Below are 16812 nucleotides of genomic sequence, written 5' to 3' on the forward strand. Positions count from 1 at the left end.
CCACTGGCATCTGTGTCCTCCAAATAAAATGCCTCTGAAAATTGGTTTTCAATCTGTCCATCTATGTATTTTACTGGATACTTGGTGTGTGTGTGTGTGTGTGTGTGTGTGTGTGCATGTGTACATTTATATGTAGAGAATTAGTTTGAAAAACCTATGATTTTTTGAATTGGAGAGTTTTGAAATAGCTCAACGGAGTTGATATGAGAAGGTAATTGATGAATTGTAGTCTCTTTCATATGAAGGAGTGGTGCAAGAGAAAGCACTGTTCTTTTATCACGTCATAAATCAATCAATCAATAAATCTAGAAAAATTAATGGTGGGTGTCTTTTTTTCCTCCTCAACAGGCAACCTGATAAATTGGTAGTGGTTTGGACAAGAAGAAGTCGAAGGAAATCTTCTAAGGTTAGTTTAGTTTAGTTGAATAAGGGAAACAAAAGTTGAAATAAGTTAGTTGATTATTGTTTTGCCTTAAGACAGGAGAAAGATAACTGATTTTTACAAATACACCTAAGTTGTTCTCTGTTTTTTCTTGTTAATACCATGATTAGTATTACTAATTACTGAGGTTGCATCGATGCATGCATAAGCTCAGCACCTGTCATTGTGAAGATGGATAGTAATTGATAGTAGTCTATTGATGTATTCAATATTTATCCTGCCTTCCCTCCAAGATGGTCAGAGTGGAAGCTTCCTTATCTAAAGTGTTAGTATAAGAAAATATTAAATGGTCATGGTTGCATATTTTTATTACTTGAATTGGTTTTCTGGGTGGGAAAATGGCCCTCATCCAGCATGTTAACCACATAAACTAACTTGCTTTATTCTCAAATTATTTATACATTTAAAGGATAGATTCAAGTTGTTCAAGTTGGTCATAATTGCTGTATTAGTGCAAAACTTTATTTACTTCCAAGAGCTCCCAGCTAATATGTCCGTAGTAAATGAATAATAACCATAATAACAATTTCATACTAGTGTAGAAGAGTAGCCATTGTGCTATAAGGAGCAAAATGTACAAAATTAAATTACATTTGAACACCTATTATATGCTAGCTCCTTTGTGAACCTATTTCCATATCATCATTTTTTATGTGGAAATAATTTGAATTAGCTAAGTTGCTTTGAAGAGGTTGGTTAAAATTAAATTAATTTAAATTCAAGCAGTCACTTAAATTCCCCAATCCAGCTGAGGAAATCTGTACACATAAGCAGGTTTCTGCACATACATAACTGACGGATCAGGAAACAAATCTGATGTGCATCAGAATGTGGAAGCTGTCTGTCAGCTTTGCATTTCCTTCATAAGATGTGTCTTTGAAAGTGCATCCCTATTCGCATTCTGCTGTTTATAGTCTAGCCACATAGTATGTTCAGCACTACTATCCTCCAGCTATCCTAGATTTTCAGGCAGCTATGGACTGGCATACAGATGCTCTGGCCAGTCCATGATTCCAGCACCACGCTTGGAAGCCACAAGAGTCCCTTCTCCTCAGAATTATACCCGCTATGCAGTGGACATGGTTTCTATAAGTGTTCCCAATTTACATAGGCAGATCCATGTATTGATGGTGACTTTGTTTTTCAAGTGTCTGACTTTCTACAAGAGCCGGAATAGTTCTGCTGCATGGGCATATCAGTTAAGGAGATTTTAACTTGGGGCATTTGGAGAGCATTTCTAAAATGATACAAACTCCTTGCCATCAAGTTCTGGGCCTATATAACATTGGTGATTCTACTTGATTTAAGAACTCTAGAACTGTAGTGATAGTTGTATTATGCATTCAAATCATTATGCATGTTATTAGTTGCTTTTAATTGCATTCTTGGAAGCAGTTCAAATGACAAATTATTTTATATTAGGGTGATATTTGTGTCCCAAAGATTACGTAAATCTTTGGCAGACTGTGCCCTTGGCTTTCATATATTCATCTCCTATGAGAATGGAATGATCCTGGGAGGGGAGGAGAACATTTCAGTATTATATCTGATGGACTGAAAATGGAAATCAGAGAAAAATTGACAGAATAAAAGTATATATAATAGATAAATCATTGAATCAGGCTGTGTCTCTCTCACTTTTATAAACAAGTGTATTTTCCAAAAGTTTAGCCTGGATTCTCCTCATCACTGTTTCCCATTGTAAACAGGGGAGCCAATGTGATGACATCCATATGCTCATGGACTAAAACTCCCTTCAGCCATAACCAGCATGGCCAGTGGTTAGGGATGTTTGTAGCCCATCAACTTCTGGAGGGTACCACACTGGCTATCAATGAAGTCGAATTCAGTAAAGATAGCTTGCTGTGGCCCTGAGCTTTTGAATAGCGCCTACATATTTATATTACCTTTTTGGTAAGACTGTTGTATGAATTTTTGTTTTAAAGAAGAGTCCATATGTAGGACAATTAAAACAATTAGTAAATATTGAGGCTTGCTCATATCAGTTATGGTCAGCAGAGGCAAATCCCTAAATGTGCTAAAACTTTGATAGGAAAATGGTACCTTTTGTGTTGCATAGAAAAATAGACCAAGATGCTTCTGTGTGGCCGCACTCCTCTCTGACATTTCAGATCTTAGCCCCAGTGCAGAGCAATTACAGTACCCTCTAGAAAGCTTTGTACCTTAAATCCTTTCCTTCAGTCTATCTCAGCCTGGGCCAAAGGATACAAAATGTACTATCCATTTAGTGATGAGGAGATTATACATAATGTTTTATTAATTGCAAAGTAGCAGTAGAGTAATAACGTTTTAAGGGTTAGTTGAAAGTTTCAAAGCAGTTAGCTACCTTTTTTATTTTGTGACTTTCAAGTTATTCTACTGTTGATGTGGATTTTTTTTCCTAATTAAAAATAGATTTTTTAAAAAACAAGAAGCCAAATTGGTTGCATTTTGCTGATCTTATTTTTTATATATAAAGTATTTGAGAGTTGCCTTGCTGAATCAGAACAAATGAAAATCTTGTTCAGCACTGTGTCTTCAACAGTGATCTCTGTTGGTTTTCCCCAGTATATGATAATGTACTGCTCAGGTGTTCCATTTTTTGATATCTTCTCTCTAACAGCAAACTCAGGTAGCTGAGTGCCTATAAGTTTGGAAACGAAACATTGTGGTAAGAATTCACTTCTACACCACCTTGTTCATTATCCAGGTGAGGGACCACCTTTTAAATAAACCACAAAACCAGGGAATTTTTTTTAAGTCCAGCATCCAGATTAGGGACCCGGTGTTTATTATAGCTGGTGCAATAGGACAGAGCTCACTCAACTCAACTTGCCAGTTAAGAAGGTCTGCCCCAAGGCACTTCAGAGCAAAAGCTTATATACAACACACAGAGTCATAAAACATTATTAAACATAAAACATCCCCTTTACATGTGTCAAGAAAGGTCACAGGTCATTGGATAGAAAACACGTATGGTGTCTTCCTGCTATCCTCTTCCCCCGCTATCACCTTGGGGTTGACCAGAAGCGCCTAGGCCTTTTGCTCTGGCAACGCAACCTAGCCTATCTTTCAGGGAACTTCCAAGGATTTCTGATTAACCCTCTGGTGCTAATTCATAACTGACATAGGAAAACATCCTGCCATTTGTACCACTTTCAGGGTCAGGTAAGGAGGGATGCAATGCAGCATTGCAAGGAGAGACTAAAAAATGCAGAACACACAAAAATCAAGCCTAATACATTCTAAAAGGTTAAATGCAGTTAAAGTGAAACATTGAAATATTATTGAAATCAAAAATATACACCTGGGGTCTCAACATGACTTCTGCATACTTGGGCAATGCACAGTAGTACATACACCTGTCAATTTAAAGCAAATTATATATATTTAAAAATTGCTGCCTGACTGGAGCATCTGAGCTTAACTTATAGGAGTGGTGACCAAACTTGGTCCTCCAGCTGTTTTTGGACTACGACTCCCATCATCCCTAGCTAACAGGACCAGTGGTCAGGAATGATGGGAATTGTAGTTCCAAAACAACTGGAGGGCCAAGTTTGGCCACCACTGCCTTATAGTATGTTGACGGTAGTTCACCCTGGAGAGAAGGGGGTTCTTCAGCATGGGGTAGTCAACATGGGGTCTTCCAGATGTTAGGGACGGAAGCTCCCAGCTGTCCCAGTTGGCCAATGATCAGGGATTATTGGAATTATAGTCCAAAACATCTGGAGGGCACCATATTGGCCACCCCTGTCTACAAAACTAAAATTCAGGCAGGCTGCTTATTATACCAAACAAGCTGAGAGCAGCAGAGGCACAGAATTTTGCATGTCTTATATGGAGGGCAGAGAAAAAGAGGCAGTTGACCTGCTCACCCATTGTGACACCTCAGAGCAAGTATCTTTGGGGGTGATTATGATTTGAGTTAATTTCTCCAGAACTCTTCTTCCTACCCCTGCCTCTCATGCTGTATAATATAAAATACTTAGGTTTGGGGCTGGCAGTTTCTTAGCACTACATAGGATAGCTGGGGAGGGCCAATGGTGCGGAGGGGAATGGTGATGTTTATCACTTCCCGCTTCTGAACCCCAAGGCCTGAACTACAAGAGGGTCAGGTTCTATTCCCAAACAGCACATTTCCTTTAGGTGCTTGGTTTGCACTGCAAAATTGTGTTGCAAATCCCACTTGTCTTGGCTAATAGCCATTGAAAAGGTATTGTCCATGAATTCGTCTACAACAAGGCTCAGCAGTTGGATACATTTGAAAATGTGCTGGGGTGGCAGTGCCAAATAGCTGCTCTAGGGATCATGATAAAACACAAAACTAGAGGTAACTTTGTGCTTCTCATGTGAGATCAGCCACGCTCTGCTGGTTCTACTTATGGAGATCATACAAATTGATTTTGCACACAAACAGCCTGAGCATTTATCAGTTCCAGGAAAAATATTCAAGGTAGCCACACGGCACTTGCTCTCATTTCACAGAAATCACTTTGAAGGTAATTACTGTATTTTTCGCTCTATAGGACGCACAAGACCACAAGACGCACCTAGTTTTTGGAGGAGGAAAACAAGAAAAAAAATATTCTGAATCTCATAAGCCAGAACAGCAAGAGGGATCGCTGCGCAGTGAAAACAGCAATCCCTCTTGCTGTTCTGGCTTCTGGGATAGCTGCGCAGCCTGCATTTGCTCCATAAGACGCACATACATTCCCCCTTACCTTTTAGGAGGAAAAAAGTGAGTCTTATAGAGCAAAAAATATGGTACACATTTTGCTCTATAACTTTCTTTGTAAGAAGGCTAGATGCTTTCTTTTACATGAAAGCTCAGAGTCTGGGGCACCTGCCCAGTGGCACCAGACAAAGACTTTTGGTGACCCCTGGTCTATACATTTGAAGGTGGAGGTTGTGCAGGAGAGGAATTTGGGGTAGTTAAGTTAGTCACAACGTTAGTCTGGGAGCAGAACAGGAAAATGCTCCCAGCCTCAGCCTAGCCATCAGACAATTCATGAACGAAGCCTCTGAACAAAAAGTATTCAACCAAATCAGCATTGTGTCTTTTCCAACACTTTCAAGAAAATTAAAATATTGAGGGAGAGAACCCTTCTCACCTTTTTGAAACCTGCAGTCTAGTACTGTGCATGTTGTTTCTGCATATATTTGGCTGAATTTGCTCTGTACATTAATCCATTTTTCCCCAACTGCTTTTCTCCTCCCCAATGTTTCTTCAGGCTCATAGCTGGCAGCCAGGAATAAAAAACCCATATCGTGGTGTTGTTGTGTGGCCTGTTCCTGAAAACATTGAAATCACTGTGACACTTTTCAAGGTAACTATGTTGTCTTAGCTTGTCTTTAATTGTCCCAATTTCATAGATTTAATAATAAACAGGAAATGCTATGAACATCTGATTCTACATTTTCTACTGTTGCCTTCACTAAGACTGCAGTCCTAACCAAGCTTTCTTGCAGGTGTGCACCATTGAAAGAATGAGAAAGCCTTTGGTCAAAATTCAACATAACACTATGGCAATTGTTCCACCTGTGCAAACATTTAAGCTTGCAACGTGAAATGGTCCTCCCTCTCACCCTGCTGTGTGCTATACTGGGGTTTCTCTCAACCCTCCCGAGTCAACTCAGATGCAGAGTTAAGAAAATCCTGTTGCACAAGCAGACGTCCTTTGCACAGACTTCCACTTCCACTAGTGGGGCCAGCCCTATACAGTGGTAGCTCGGGATGCGAACAGGATCCGTTCCAGAGCCCCGTTCGCATCCTGAACAGAACTTAAGACGCGACTGCGCATGCGCAGGTCGCGTTTCGCTGCTTCCGTGCATGTGTGTGACGTCATTTTGACTGTCTACGCATGCGCGAGTGGCAAAACCCGAAAATAACACACTCTGTTACTTCTGGGTCGCCACGGAACACAACCCGAAAATACTTACCCTGAAGCATATTTATCCTGAGGTATGACTGCATTTCCAAATAAATGGTTTTAGGATTTAGCCCTGAACCTGCTGTTACCAACAGAGATGAAGTGATCAGGCTGAATTCCTATGCGAGTTAATTTGGGAGTAACCATTTAGCTCCATGGAGCTTACTCCATGGAGTAGATATGCATGGGATTGAACGGCATGTTAGTTATTCCAGTATGAAACTAGATCACATCCTTGCAGCATGATCCTATATGTTTACTCAGAAGTCAGCGCCACTGAGCTGTTGGTATTTACTCCCCAGTAAATGCGCATATGACTGCAGCCTTCAGTTGTTATCACATTGGTAAAGCTGGTAGACATTAGCTAACCTTTCCTGTTTGCAAAAAGTTCAAGCTATGTACATTTCTAAACTATATAATCTATACACCTTCCATGTAATAAAATGTCAGGCACCAGCAAAAGGACTGCTCCTTTAAATATTGTCTCTCAAGTTCCTTCTGAAATGCTGTACCATCTGTTATCAGGTATCTTTATGGAGAGTTATTGCTGATTGGGTTTAAAACACTAGCATGATGATGTCATATTCTTAAACTGCAGTTCCCATCACAATCTGCATTTAGAGACATCCAAAATCCTGTCCAGGACATGGGTGGCACTGTGGTGTAAACCACAGAGCCTTGGGCTTGCCGATTGGAAGGTCGGAGGTTTGAATCCCCGCAACGGGGTGAACTCCCGTTTCTCGGTCCCAGCTCCTGCCCACCTAGCAGTTCAAAAGCACGTCAAAGTGCAAGTAGATAAATAGGTACCGCTCCGGCGGGAAGGTAAACGGCGTTTCTGTGCACTGTTCTGGTTCTCCAGAAGCAGCTTAGTCATGCTGGACACATGACCTGGAATTCGTGACTGGACTTTGGTAATATTATGTAAATTGTAGTTAAACTAAACATTAAGCTGTTTTGTTTCTACTTCACACCGTACTGGAATTGTTATCATACAGGAGAATTGTAGCTTTAGTGAGAAAGACCAAACTGGTTACCAGCAGCCATACCTTAAAAGTGTGTGTGTGTGTGTGTGTGTGTGTGTGTGTGTGTGTGTAGACAATTGCTTAAAAAGAGCCTTGGTTGCCTTGTCCTCCCTGAGTAGTACCCTGTGTCTGGGCAGTGCCCCTTCAGGCGGCAGGTGGGAGCTAATTTGGTAAAATGATCTGGCACACAAACACAAATCCTACATATAGAAAACTGACATATCAGGGAGAAAGCTAAGTTGAAAATCCTCTCACATACTTATGAAGAATATTGTTGTATTCAGGGTCATGTGAGCGCCCTCGTCTTAGCAGCACAGCACAGGTATATCACCTCAGCACCACAGCACAGGTATATCACCTCAGTAAGAACTAGGCCATTGGTGCATCTGGGGTTGAAGGAAGAAAGTGTTGTAGTGAGGCAGAAGCCTTTGCAAAGTCATGGTTTATGATCTCCGTTACCATCACCATCAGCAGCAGCATCACCACCACCATTACAATTTATTACCTGCTTTCAGGGTCTCAGGGTGAATTGCAACACTAGTAAAGGGATACTTCTTGCATTACTTATGCAAGACTGCACCCCTGGTTCCAGATTCATCAAAGTAACTACCATCCTCTGTCAGTCAACTCAACTCTTGTCAAATTGGAAGAGTGAGAGATGTGCCCCCATTAGTACCACACAGAAAAACAATTAAAGCCATCGTATTCTCCTGAGGCTACCCCTCTGTGTTAGAAAGATGAAGGCTACTATGGCAGCTAGGGAGCGTTGTGTCCAAGTGCCTGACTGGCTTTGCTGAACAATTCCCCACAGGAAGAGAGAAGCAGATCTCTGCACTGTAGTTTTAGTGACAGTGATGAAAATGGCCCTGTATTCCAGCAGCAGCAGCAACTGTTTGCACTGGTTACAACTCAAGATCACAGCTGAGCTGCTGGCTTACTATCTGTGTTGGCAACAAATGCTGAGAGATTATAACTAATCCAGAGCTATATAGGAATCTGAGATAAAGGCTTGATTCTATTTGTAAAGCAGCAATCTGAAATAGTAGCATAGGTGAAGAATAGGAACTAAGATAGACGAGCCATGTGTTTTCAGAAGTGATACAGATTGTAGTGTGTCTGAATCTGTAAGTGGCTGTTGAAATGGTGTTGCTGGTAGGATTAGAGGGTAAGTCTGGGCTTCAGTTACTAATGAGAATGTTAAGTATAGCCTCTTAGCATTCACCAGTGGATACTTGAAAACCTGCTACTTAAAAGCTTAGGCAATCAGTCAATGGGCTGAATATTTTGCATGATATAGAGGCAGGCCACTGTATCGTTAGAAAATGTTCATACACATAGATGAAAATATAGCTCATCAAAATGGTGATGTACCACCCTCAAATCCTAAATGACCTCTCTGTTGTCCTCAAACGTCTTACAGGTAAAAATTACCTGTAAAGTCTAGCATGGCTAGGCAGATTGGGCAAACTGAGAAGTAAGCTCCATTAAATTAAACAGATTTTACTCTCAAGCATGTGCAGGGCTGCAGCCCTTAACTGTTTGCTACCTCAATCTAGAAATCCAGTAACACTTTCAACTTAGAGAAGGAGTGTTGTACTTGTGATATTAAGAACTACGTAAGTACGTTTCAGAGCACAATTCAATGTGTTGGTGTTAACCTTTAAAGCCCTAAATGGCCTCAACCCTGTATACCAGATGAAGCTTCTCCACTCCCATCGTTCAGCCCAGACACTGAGGTCCAGCTCCGAGGGCCTTCTGGCGGTTCCTTCACTGTGAGAAGTAAAGGTATAGGGAACCAGGCAGAGGGCCTTCTCGGTAGTGGCGCCCACCCTGTGATGCCATCAACCTATGTGTGTTTCTAGCTAGGCTGCCTATCTTGTGACCTGGGGGTACTGTGCTTCAGTGTTTCTGTTCATACCTATACAACCATTTCCAGAGATTGGTGCAAGAACACAATTAATCAGTCTTGTGGTACTTACACTTTGGTTCAAAACAGTGCTTTTTCCTGGGTGTACGCAGGGGTACGCATACCCCTAAACATTTTGTGAATTAACTTTGGCCTCATTGAGGGGCAGTATTTCAAAATGAGTAGGAAAATGAGAGTAGCCGAAACATTTTTTAGAAAAAAAGCACTGGATACAACAGACACGGGATTCCAGCTTGTCCCCAATGCTGTTTAGCACCTACACAAAACAACTGAGTAAGATTATCAGAAGATTTGTAGTGTTTAGTCTCCAGTTCCATTTTTTTCATCAGTTGATACATTGAAGGTGCTGAATTGATTTCTGGATCAGTGATGGAGTGAATATGGACTGATAAACTAAAATAAATCCTGGAAAGACTGTGGTCTTGAGGAAACGTCAGTGGCCCATGAGCCTTTCTGTTTGTTAAGATAGAAATCAAAGACCTTTCTATAGTTCTCCCACCTTCAGAGGTGAGGCAAGTAGCAATTGGGGGGGGGGGTGGCCTTTCCTATGGAATGCCTGGTCCAGGAAGACTTGCACCTTCTCTGATATATTTTTTGGCACCAAGTGAGACTTTATCATTTCCTTAGACCTTTACATTTAGAATTTTCTGAATAAATGAAAATAAATTAAATAGAATAAATATCTGTCTCCTTTAAATTTCAAAATTTGATATATAATTAACATATAACATCAAAGCATAATCCTTGCTTTCCTGTGCCACCTTTTCCATGGTTTATATTATGAGAAGAATAAATAAAAGAAAATACAAAATAGTGTTACTAGCAAGACTTTTTGTCTATCATTCAGAAATGAACTTAACATTGCATTTTTGTCTTCTAGGATCCCCATGCTGAGGAATTTGAAGACAAAGAGTGGACATTTGTCATAGAAAACGTAAGTGGGGAATTGTGTTTTTCTCAGTCCTGGTTTGTGGCTGTGTACAGACTGAACTGTCTGCAACTAACCAGGATAGGCACCTTCTAACTTTCACCCCTCGCGCATGGGAGAAGGTGGCGCTTGTCTCCTGACCATGGTTTCCTGTTGCCATCTGCACTAAATCATATTAATGCATCACACTGGCTTATAAATGGATTGGGAGAAATTCAGTATTGTGTTAAGCTGATCTTCCATCAGTACAAACATTTCGGCTTGCCAGATAGACTGCCCCCCCCACATGCTGTTCTGGGGGTTCTCCTGACTCCCTCAATCTAATTGTGGGGGTGGGGGGAGACTGGGGAAAGCTCCATTGCACAAACTCCTTGTCCTTTCACTGATGGGACTCATTAGTTGAATCCTGCTCAAATTATTTTAACACTAATGCCATTTTTTATCAGTAGGCTCAATTTATATAGACATTGCTGCCCATATACATAGAGTTAAAAAATATAATGTGATTTTAAAAATCTGTATTAAATTCATGCCTTCATTGTATTTTTGGTCCATTATCATGGAATTTACTGCGCTGTGTAATTCAGTATAAAAAGCAGTAGTTAAAGCAATAAAATAGAATGCCAATATAGTACTGCCTTCAAATAGATTTTCCAAGTTTTCTCAAAAGTTTTTCTTAAGGTTTATAGCACCACACAGTGGTCAGAGAAGAAACATGCAACTTTTGATTTAGGAAAGTAAAAGCATTGCCGCTTTGCAGTATCTTAAGATTATTTTTTTACATTTCCCATTGATATCAAATGGTTAAATGTCAAAATTTTCAAGTTACTTAACCCTTTCTCACCACCCATGCCATTTTCTCGGTGAAAATTACGCCCTTCAAACAACTAATGGCAGAAAATAGTATCTGGCAGGGATTTTCAGTGGGAAAACAGAATTGAGGCAGGGGCCTTGGTCATGATCTGGACTGTGGACCTTCATGACTGTTGTGAGTTTTTAAAAATATGTGACTCCCAATCACTGAATTCAAATATATAGTTAACATGGTGTGTAGTTTTACCCTTTCAGTGTGATGAAGTGTAGCTATGCACAGAATAAAAAATATATATTTATCAACAGCATCTCTATATAAAAGCGCACAAAAGAAGAATATGCTTTGTGGAAGGTGCTATAATTCTTGACCAGTTTCGTATGTTGTGTTGCTTCACATTAATTCTTGTAGCCATTCAGTGCTATTTATGTTTCTGTGTAAACAATTCAAGATGTTATCTTATTTGCTCATCTTCTTCTTTTAAAAGTTAAATCTTTCAACTGGACTAAAGTGATAAAACGTCATAGCCACATACTAACTCTAGGAAGTTCTTGAAATGGTTAATGATCTTTCTGATAGACCTACTTTTCTTTTTTTAAATAATGTTTTTATTAAAGATTTTCTTGGGTTACAAAGGTGCATACATCATCTCTATTTTCAGATCATAAAGTCCATTTTTACAGATCAGTTATATTTGATGTGAGACTTAAATGTTGCATAAAGTATAAGGTTGGGGAAGAAAAGGGGCAGAGAGAGGGGAGAAAAGAGGGGGTAGTAAACTTTTGTTCAAAGTTTTTTGTGTCAGTGTCAGGGGGGTAGGTTCTCTTTCTTTTCATTTATTAGTATTCATAAGCATTGGGAGAGGTTGGGGGGCCTAGAGCATGGTTGGTTGCCTTCAGTTGCCCACAGTGGGGTTTGTTTGCATGTGTGAGGGGGGAAATCGCTTGTGGTGTCAAGTTAGCCATTTCAATCCATATGCTTCTGGTGGGTTCTTGTTGTTATCTTGTTGGGCTGTGTATGTAATAAAGGGGAGCCACATCAGGGTGAAGGTGTCCTTTTTTATTTGTCCCTGTGTTCCAGTTTGTTGAAGTAAGGCTGTTTCCCATACAGTTTGGTACCAATGGTCCATGTTCACTCCTGACAGGTTCCTCAGTGTCTAGCCATGATGCTCCTGGCTGCTGAGAGTAGGTGGGTTATAAGCTCTTTGGAGTCCATACTAAAATTCTGCATATTGCTAAGGCTTAGGAGTAAATTTCTTTGAGGGTTTGTAGGAAGTTAGAGCCAAATGTCATGTTGGTTAATACTTCTAACAGGTATTTCCATTTCAAAGGCTTTGAGGATGCCTAGGGACATAATCAACAGTGGGAGTTTGGGTTTTTTGGCTGTGTTTGATCAGATTCAGTAATTTCCTAATAGGGTCTGTTATATTGTGATCAGGGATGAAGTCAGCCTGGTCTGGAGCTATTAATTTGTGTAAGAAGATTTAGGGTTGCAATGTGCCCTCTTTTCCCTGCCCCCCCCCCTTTTCCAGGAATAAAATTTCTGTCTGGGCAGTTTTTTAAAATTTGCAAAATGTCCGGGGGGGGGGGTGTTTGGTTTTTTTGGTTACAGTAACCCAATTCCCCCCCCTAGTGCATTAGACTCAGATCTAAGGCACTTGGCTAAGCTAGTCTGCAGCAGAGAATCACAACAGAGCAGCATCTTAAACTAGCTACATACTACTGTATATAAATCCCTTCTCTTGTGGCTGAACTAAAACTAAAAGGATGGTGGCTCAGCTACAAGATCTTGGAGAAGGAGTCTGGGAGGGCAAGATTTAACATCCCCCTTAAACAGTTTAATAAGTTGTTCTGTGCACACTTATGTTCACAAAGATGTGAACATGAACCCAAATACTTTATTGTGACAAATGAGGGAGCAATATGTATTATTATTATTATTTTGTTGAAAGCTAAGAACATTGCTACTAGCAATATATCACAGCTTCTATAGCCTACATATAGTAGGGGTATTTAAAATGAGAGTCATCAAAGCAATCTGTAGTTAAAAGTAGAAGTCAGCAAATGTATCATTATTATTTTTTTGCTCTTCAAAATATGGCAACCCTATTTTAGGCGGTCAGCTAAGATTGATGTGAATATCTTGTTGTCTTAATTTATAAGTGAGATTGGGTGGTATGATTCTACTTTGAGGCTGTCTTTGAGTTGTTTGGGATAGAGACTATTTTGCAGGAGGTCACCGCTTTAAACAGGCGGGTCATGTAGGGCATCAAGGTTTCTTTGAATTTCTTATAGAATTCTGCTGTAAAGCCATCCAGGCCTGGAGCTTTGTGTGATTTCAGGTTTTTGCGGACCGTCTCTATTTCCTCCAGGGTGATAGGTCTGTCCATGAATTCTTGTTGGATGAATTCTGCATGGTCAGTCCTGCTAGGAAATTTCTGATTTCCTGGTCAGATGGGTTGTGGCGGGTATATAGAGTGGAGTAAAATTCAGAAAATAATGAGGTTGCTTCTTTGGTAAAGAGCATTATGTTACCATCTTTTATGGTGATGCAGTGTATTCTTGTTTTGAAAGTTTTTTACCTGCACCTGTTGTTACACCCAGACGAGAGATCATGATTTGTTCACTCCAAACATATTATGATTGGTAAGCCAAGAGCAAACCATGGACTGTGCTAGAGCAAGAGCAAATTGCAGATTTGCTGTGAAATGCACCTATTACCAATGAAAACATTAAATTGTAAAGGGCTGCTCTATGCTCTTGTTGCTGTTTTGTTTTCTATAATAAACTGTTACACATGACTGCTGCTCTGCAGTGGTCTTTCTAGGCCTTCATAATTTATAATTGCAATTAATTTTTAAATGTGATGTATTATTTTGCATCCAAAGAAAGCTTTAACTCTCAGTTGATAGCTGAAGTCAAATGTAACCCAACTGTGCTAGAAAAAAGTAGGTTTCCTTTATGTCTACCAATTGTCAGACTAAAATATGCTATTTCCATTTGCTTGTCAGAAAGTAGCATGGAGGGTGGAAATACAATATTTTGTCTCTTTTCATGATGGACAAATTACTTATTTTTCGAAATGTCACTGTAAACTGCTTTAGGGCTCAGCAGTATCCCACAGGTGTACAAAATCCTGGAACAAACTTGAATTTGTGACACAAAATATTTTTTTCCATCATTTTGTTTTCAGAGTCCATGTTAAGCAATATTTTGCTTTTTGGATCCTTTTAACTCCAATGAGATTTGCAAATGTTTGTTTGTTTGTTACATTTATTTATAAAATACTGGCTAATCAGAAAAAGAGAATCCAAATTATGACTAAGCAGAAAGAGGGATTTGCCCCTGAAACTCAGAACATAACTTGGATAGTGATTGAGAACAGTGGCGTAGCATGGGTTGTCAGCACCCGGGGCAAGGCAAGTAATTTGCGCCCCCTAACCCGTGGATTTGCGCCCCCTAACCCTAACCCCCAGTTGTTGCGCCCGGTGCGGCCGGCCCCCCCTGCACCCCCCATGCTACGCCACTGATTGAGAAGAACATGTTTACAGGGTTCTGGCTAAAATATAACTGTTACCCTTTTTCACTAGTGCACAAAGTAGCTGGGGAACTAGTTAAGAAAAATTGATCTCTTGTTGGCAACTTGAGAACAGACACACTAGCATTCCTACAGAGTTTCTTGCCCATCACTCTGGAAGTGGCAGCAGAAGCATTAGCAGCAGCAGCAGCAACAACAACAGTGTCGGTCTTCTAAAATATTTGACAGTTTTGTAAGCTTTATGTAGCAAAGGAAGGAAGGACAGATGCAGCGGTCTTGGATCACAAATCCAAGCCTGAGATCATCATTTATTAAAAAAACCCAAACACCTCTGCTTTCACATACACTTCCAAAGTCATGATCATGTGGTGTCCAATGTTTATTCCATTCTCTTACATAGTAGCTCATGCCATTTAAATGCCTATATTGGTTGGAATGATTGTTCAATGAATCTCCTTAGCAGACGTGAGTCTCGAGTTCATTGAACTCTGGGATGAGCCTAGAAATGTAGTCAGCTTGCCTGGAGCAGATATCAAGAAAAGGGGTAGGATTCATATCTGTGGTTGAAACAGTGACAAAAAAATGCCACAGTGTCTTTCTTCATGCAGTTGCCAAGTGTGTTTGTGCATTTTGTTACAGGTCGCAACTCGTTATTGCATTGTTATAAGTGCATTGTTATTGTATTTTAAAAACTGTAGGGTCAGTTAGAATCTGCACACCGTTACTGTAGGTGTTACAAACTTTACAGTGGGGAGTATTATTGACCCAGGTGAGCTATTTGAATCTGTATTGTTTTATTGAAAAAGGAAAGCTCTCAATATGTACAGTATTTTGCATTCTTGTTTTGTATTTTTCTGTTGTGAACCGCCCTGAGATCTTTAGATGAAGGCAACACAAAAATTTAATAAATAAGTAAATAAATAATGTAGATGCCTTGCTTAATATGACCCCCCCCCCGATGTTCACATTTTTATGGCTTTCTTGGAGTACATTTGACTCCCAAACTGGATCGATAACTGTAATTATTGTGATTGATTAGGGATTTAAAAGTGTTTATTTGTTAGTACCAATAGGTAATACAGCTCTTCAGTTTTTGATTTCTGAATGGTGTCTGGTAGCTAGTTCTCTATAAACAAATGGTAATAGAGTGATTATATCTTATAAGATGGCAACTTTGTACCATAGTATCCTGTAATGCAGAGCTTTCCAAACTGTGTGCCAATGACACATTAGTGTGTCGACTGCAATGTGCCGCGCAAATGATCCCCATGTTCCTCCTGAGGCTGGAAAGGGGTTAGTTTAACCACCTGTTTGCTAGTAAAGCTGAATTAGTGTGTCATGAAATGATACATGTCTAAAAAGTGTCACCGACATGAAAAGTTTGGAAAGCTCTGCTGTAATAGAAAAGATTTTATAATGAGGACTGTCACCTTGTAGCATATGCCAAGTTATTTAAAAAAGAAATGCAGAAGCTTCTCTATGGTTAAAGAAGACAAGCTGCTTTCCCCCCCACTCTACTCAAACCTCTGTATGATTTTTAAACTTAAAATAAAAAAAGCCTTTTTAGAATTAAATGTCTGCATTTAATACATTTAGAGCAGCTAGCTTGTAGTTCAGACATGCTTTCCAGGCCCTCTAATTCCCCTGTCATATTGTGCTGTATGTGATTATGTGAACTGTGACTGTTTGCCTGTGTAAATTAGCTTGGGCCTCCTGGTCTAGATACAGCTCAGAATTAAATGCTGCTTTGTCAGCCATCTCACTCTTGTTCTGCTTTGAATTTAATAGAAAATCAGAAAAGTGTGTACAGTTTTTTAATACAGCATTTGCTTACATTAAATATTTAGCACTTTGTTCTAGTTCAGAAATCTTGGAGATTAGGTTTTTGGAGCAAAGCCCATAGCACATCTTGCGTTGATTGGCTGATTTTTTTAAATAAAAAAAAAAGTTAAGAGAGTGGCAGAATGCTTTCTTTTGAGTGTTGCAGTGGCTGGACCAGGTCTTGTGCACATGTGTTTCACAACTCTTAGTAGTTTCTTACACACGCTTTAAGTTCCGTGGGGGCTCAGAAAATGCAAGGAATGTCAGCTACAGAGAGGTTTCTCTCCCCCCCCCCAACACTGGAGCTCATGGCTGGCATGTGATGACTTGCGTGGGCAGATGCTGCACAAGCTTTCTTGGACAATGTTACCGATTCATTTAATTCTGACTTTGA

General features: G+C 39.9%; 1 protein-coding gene across 10 annotated transcripts in view; it reads left to right on the plus strand.

Moving 5' to 3' along the window:
- The window catches only part of EHBP1 (EH domain binding protein 1), a 270182-nt gene that overhangs the window by 47769 nt on the left and 205601 nt on the right, over window positions 1-16812 (plus strand). For all 10 annotated transcript variants that reach the window (XM_083435289.1, XM_083435286.1, XM_083435290.1 and 7 more), the window contains exons 3-5: window positions 349-406; window positions 5674-5769; window positions 10202-10255. In XM_083435289.1, coding sequence (XP_083291415.1) covers window positions 349-406; window positions 5674-5769; window positions 10202-10255 — 208 coding nt within the window. The remainder of the gene's footprint in view (window positions 1-348; window positions 407-5673; window positions 5770-10201; window positions 10256-16812) is intronic.

This window comes from Podarcis tiliguerta (genome assembly GCF_965153285.1).
Source record: "Podarcis tiliguerta genome assembly, chromosome: 3".
Classification (NCBI taxonomy): domain Eukaryota; kingdom Metazoa; phylum Chordata; class Lepidosauria; order Squamata; family Lacertidae; genus Podarcis; species Podarcis tiliguerta.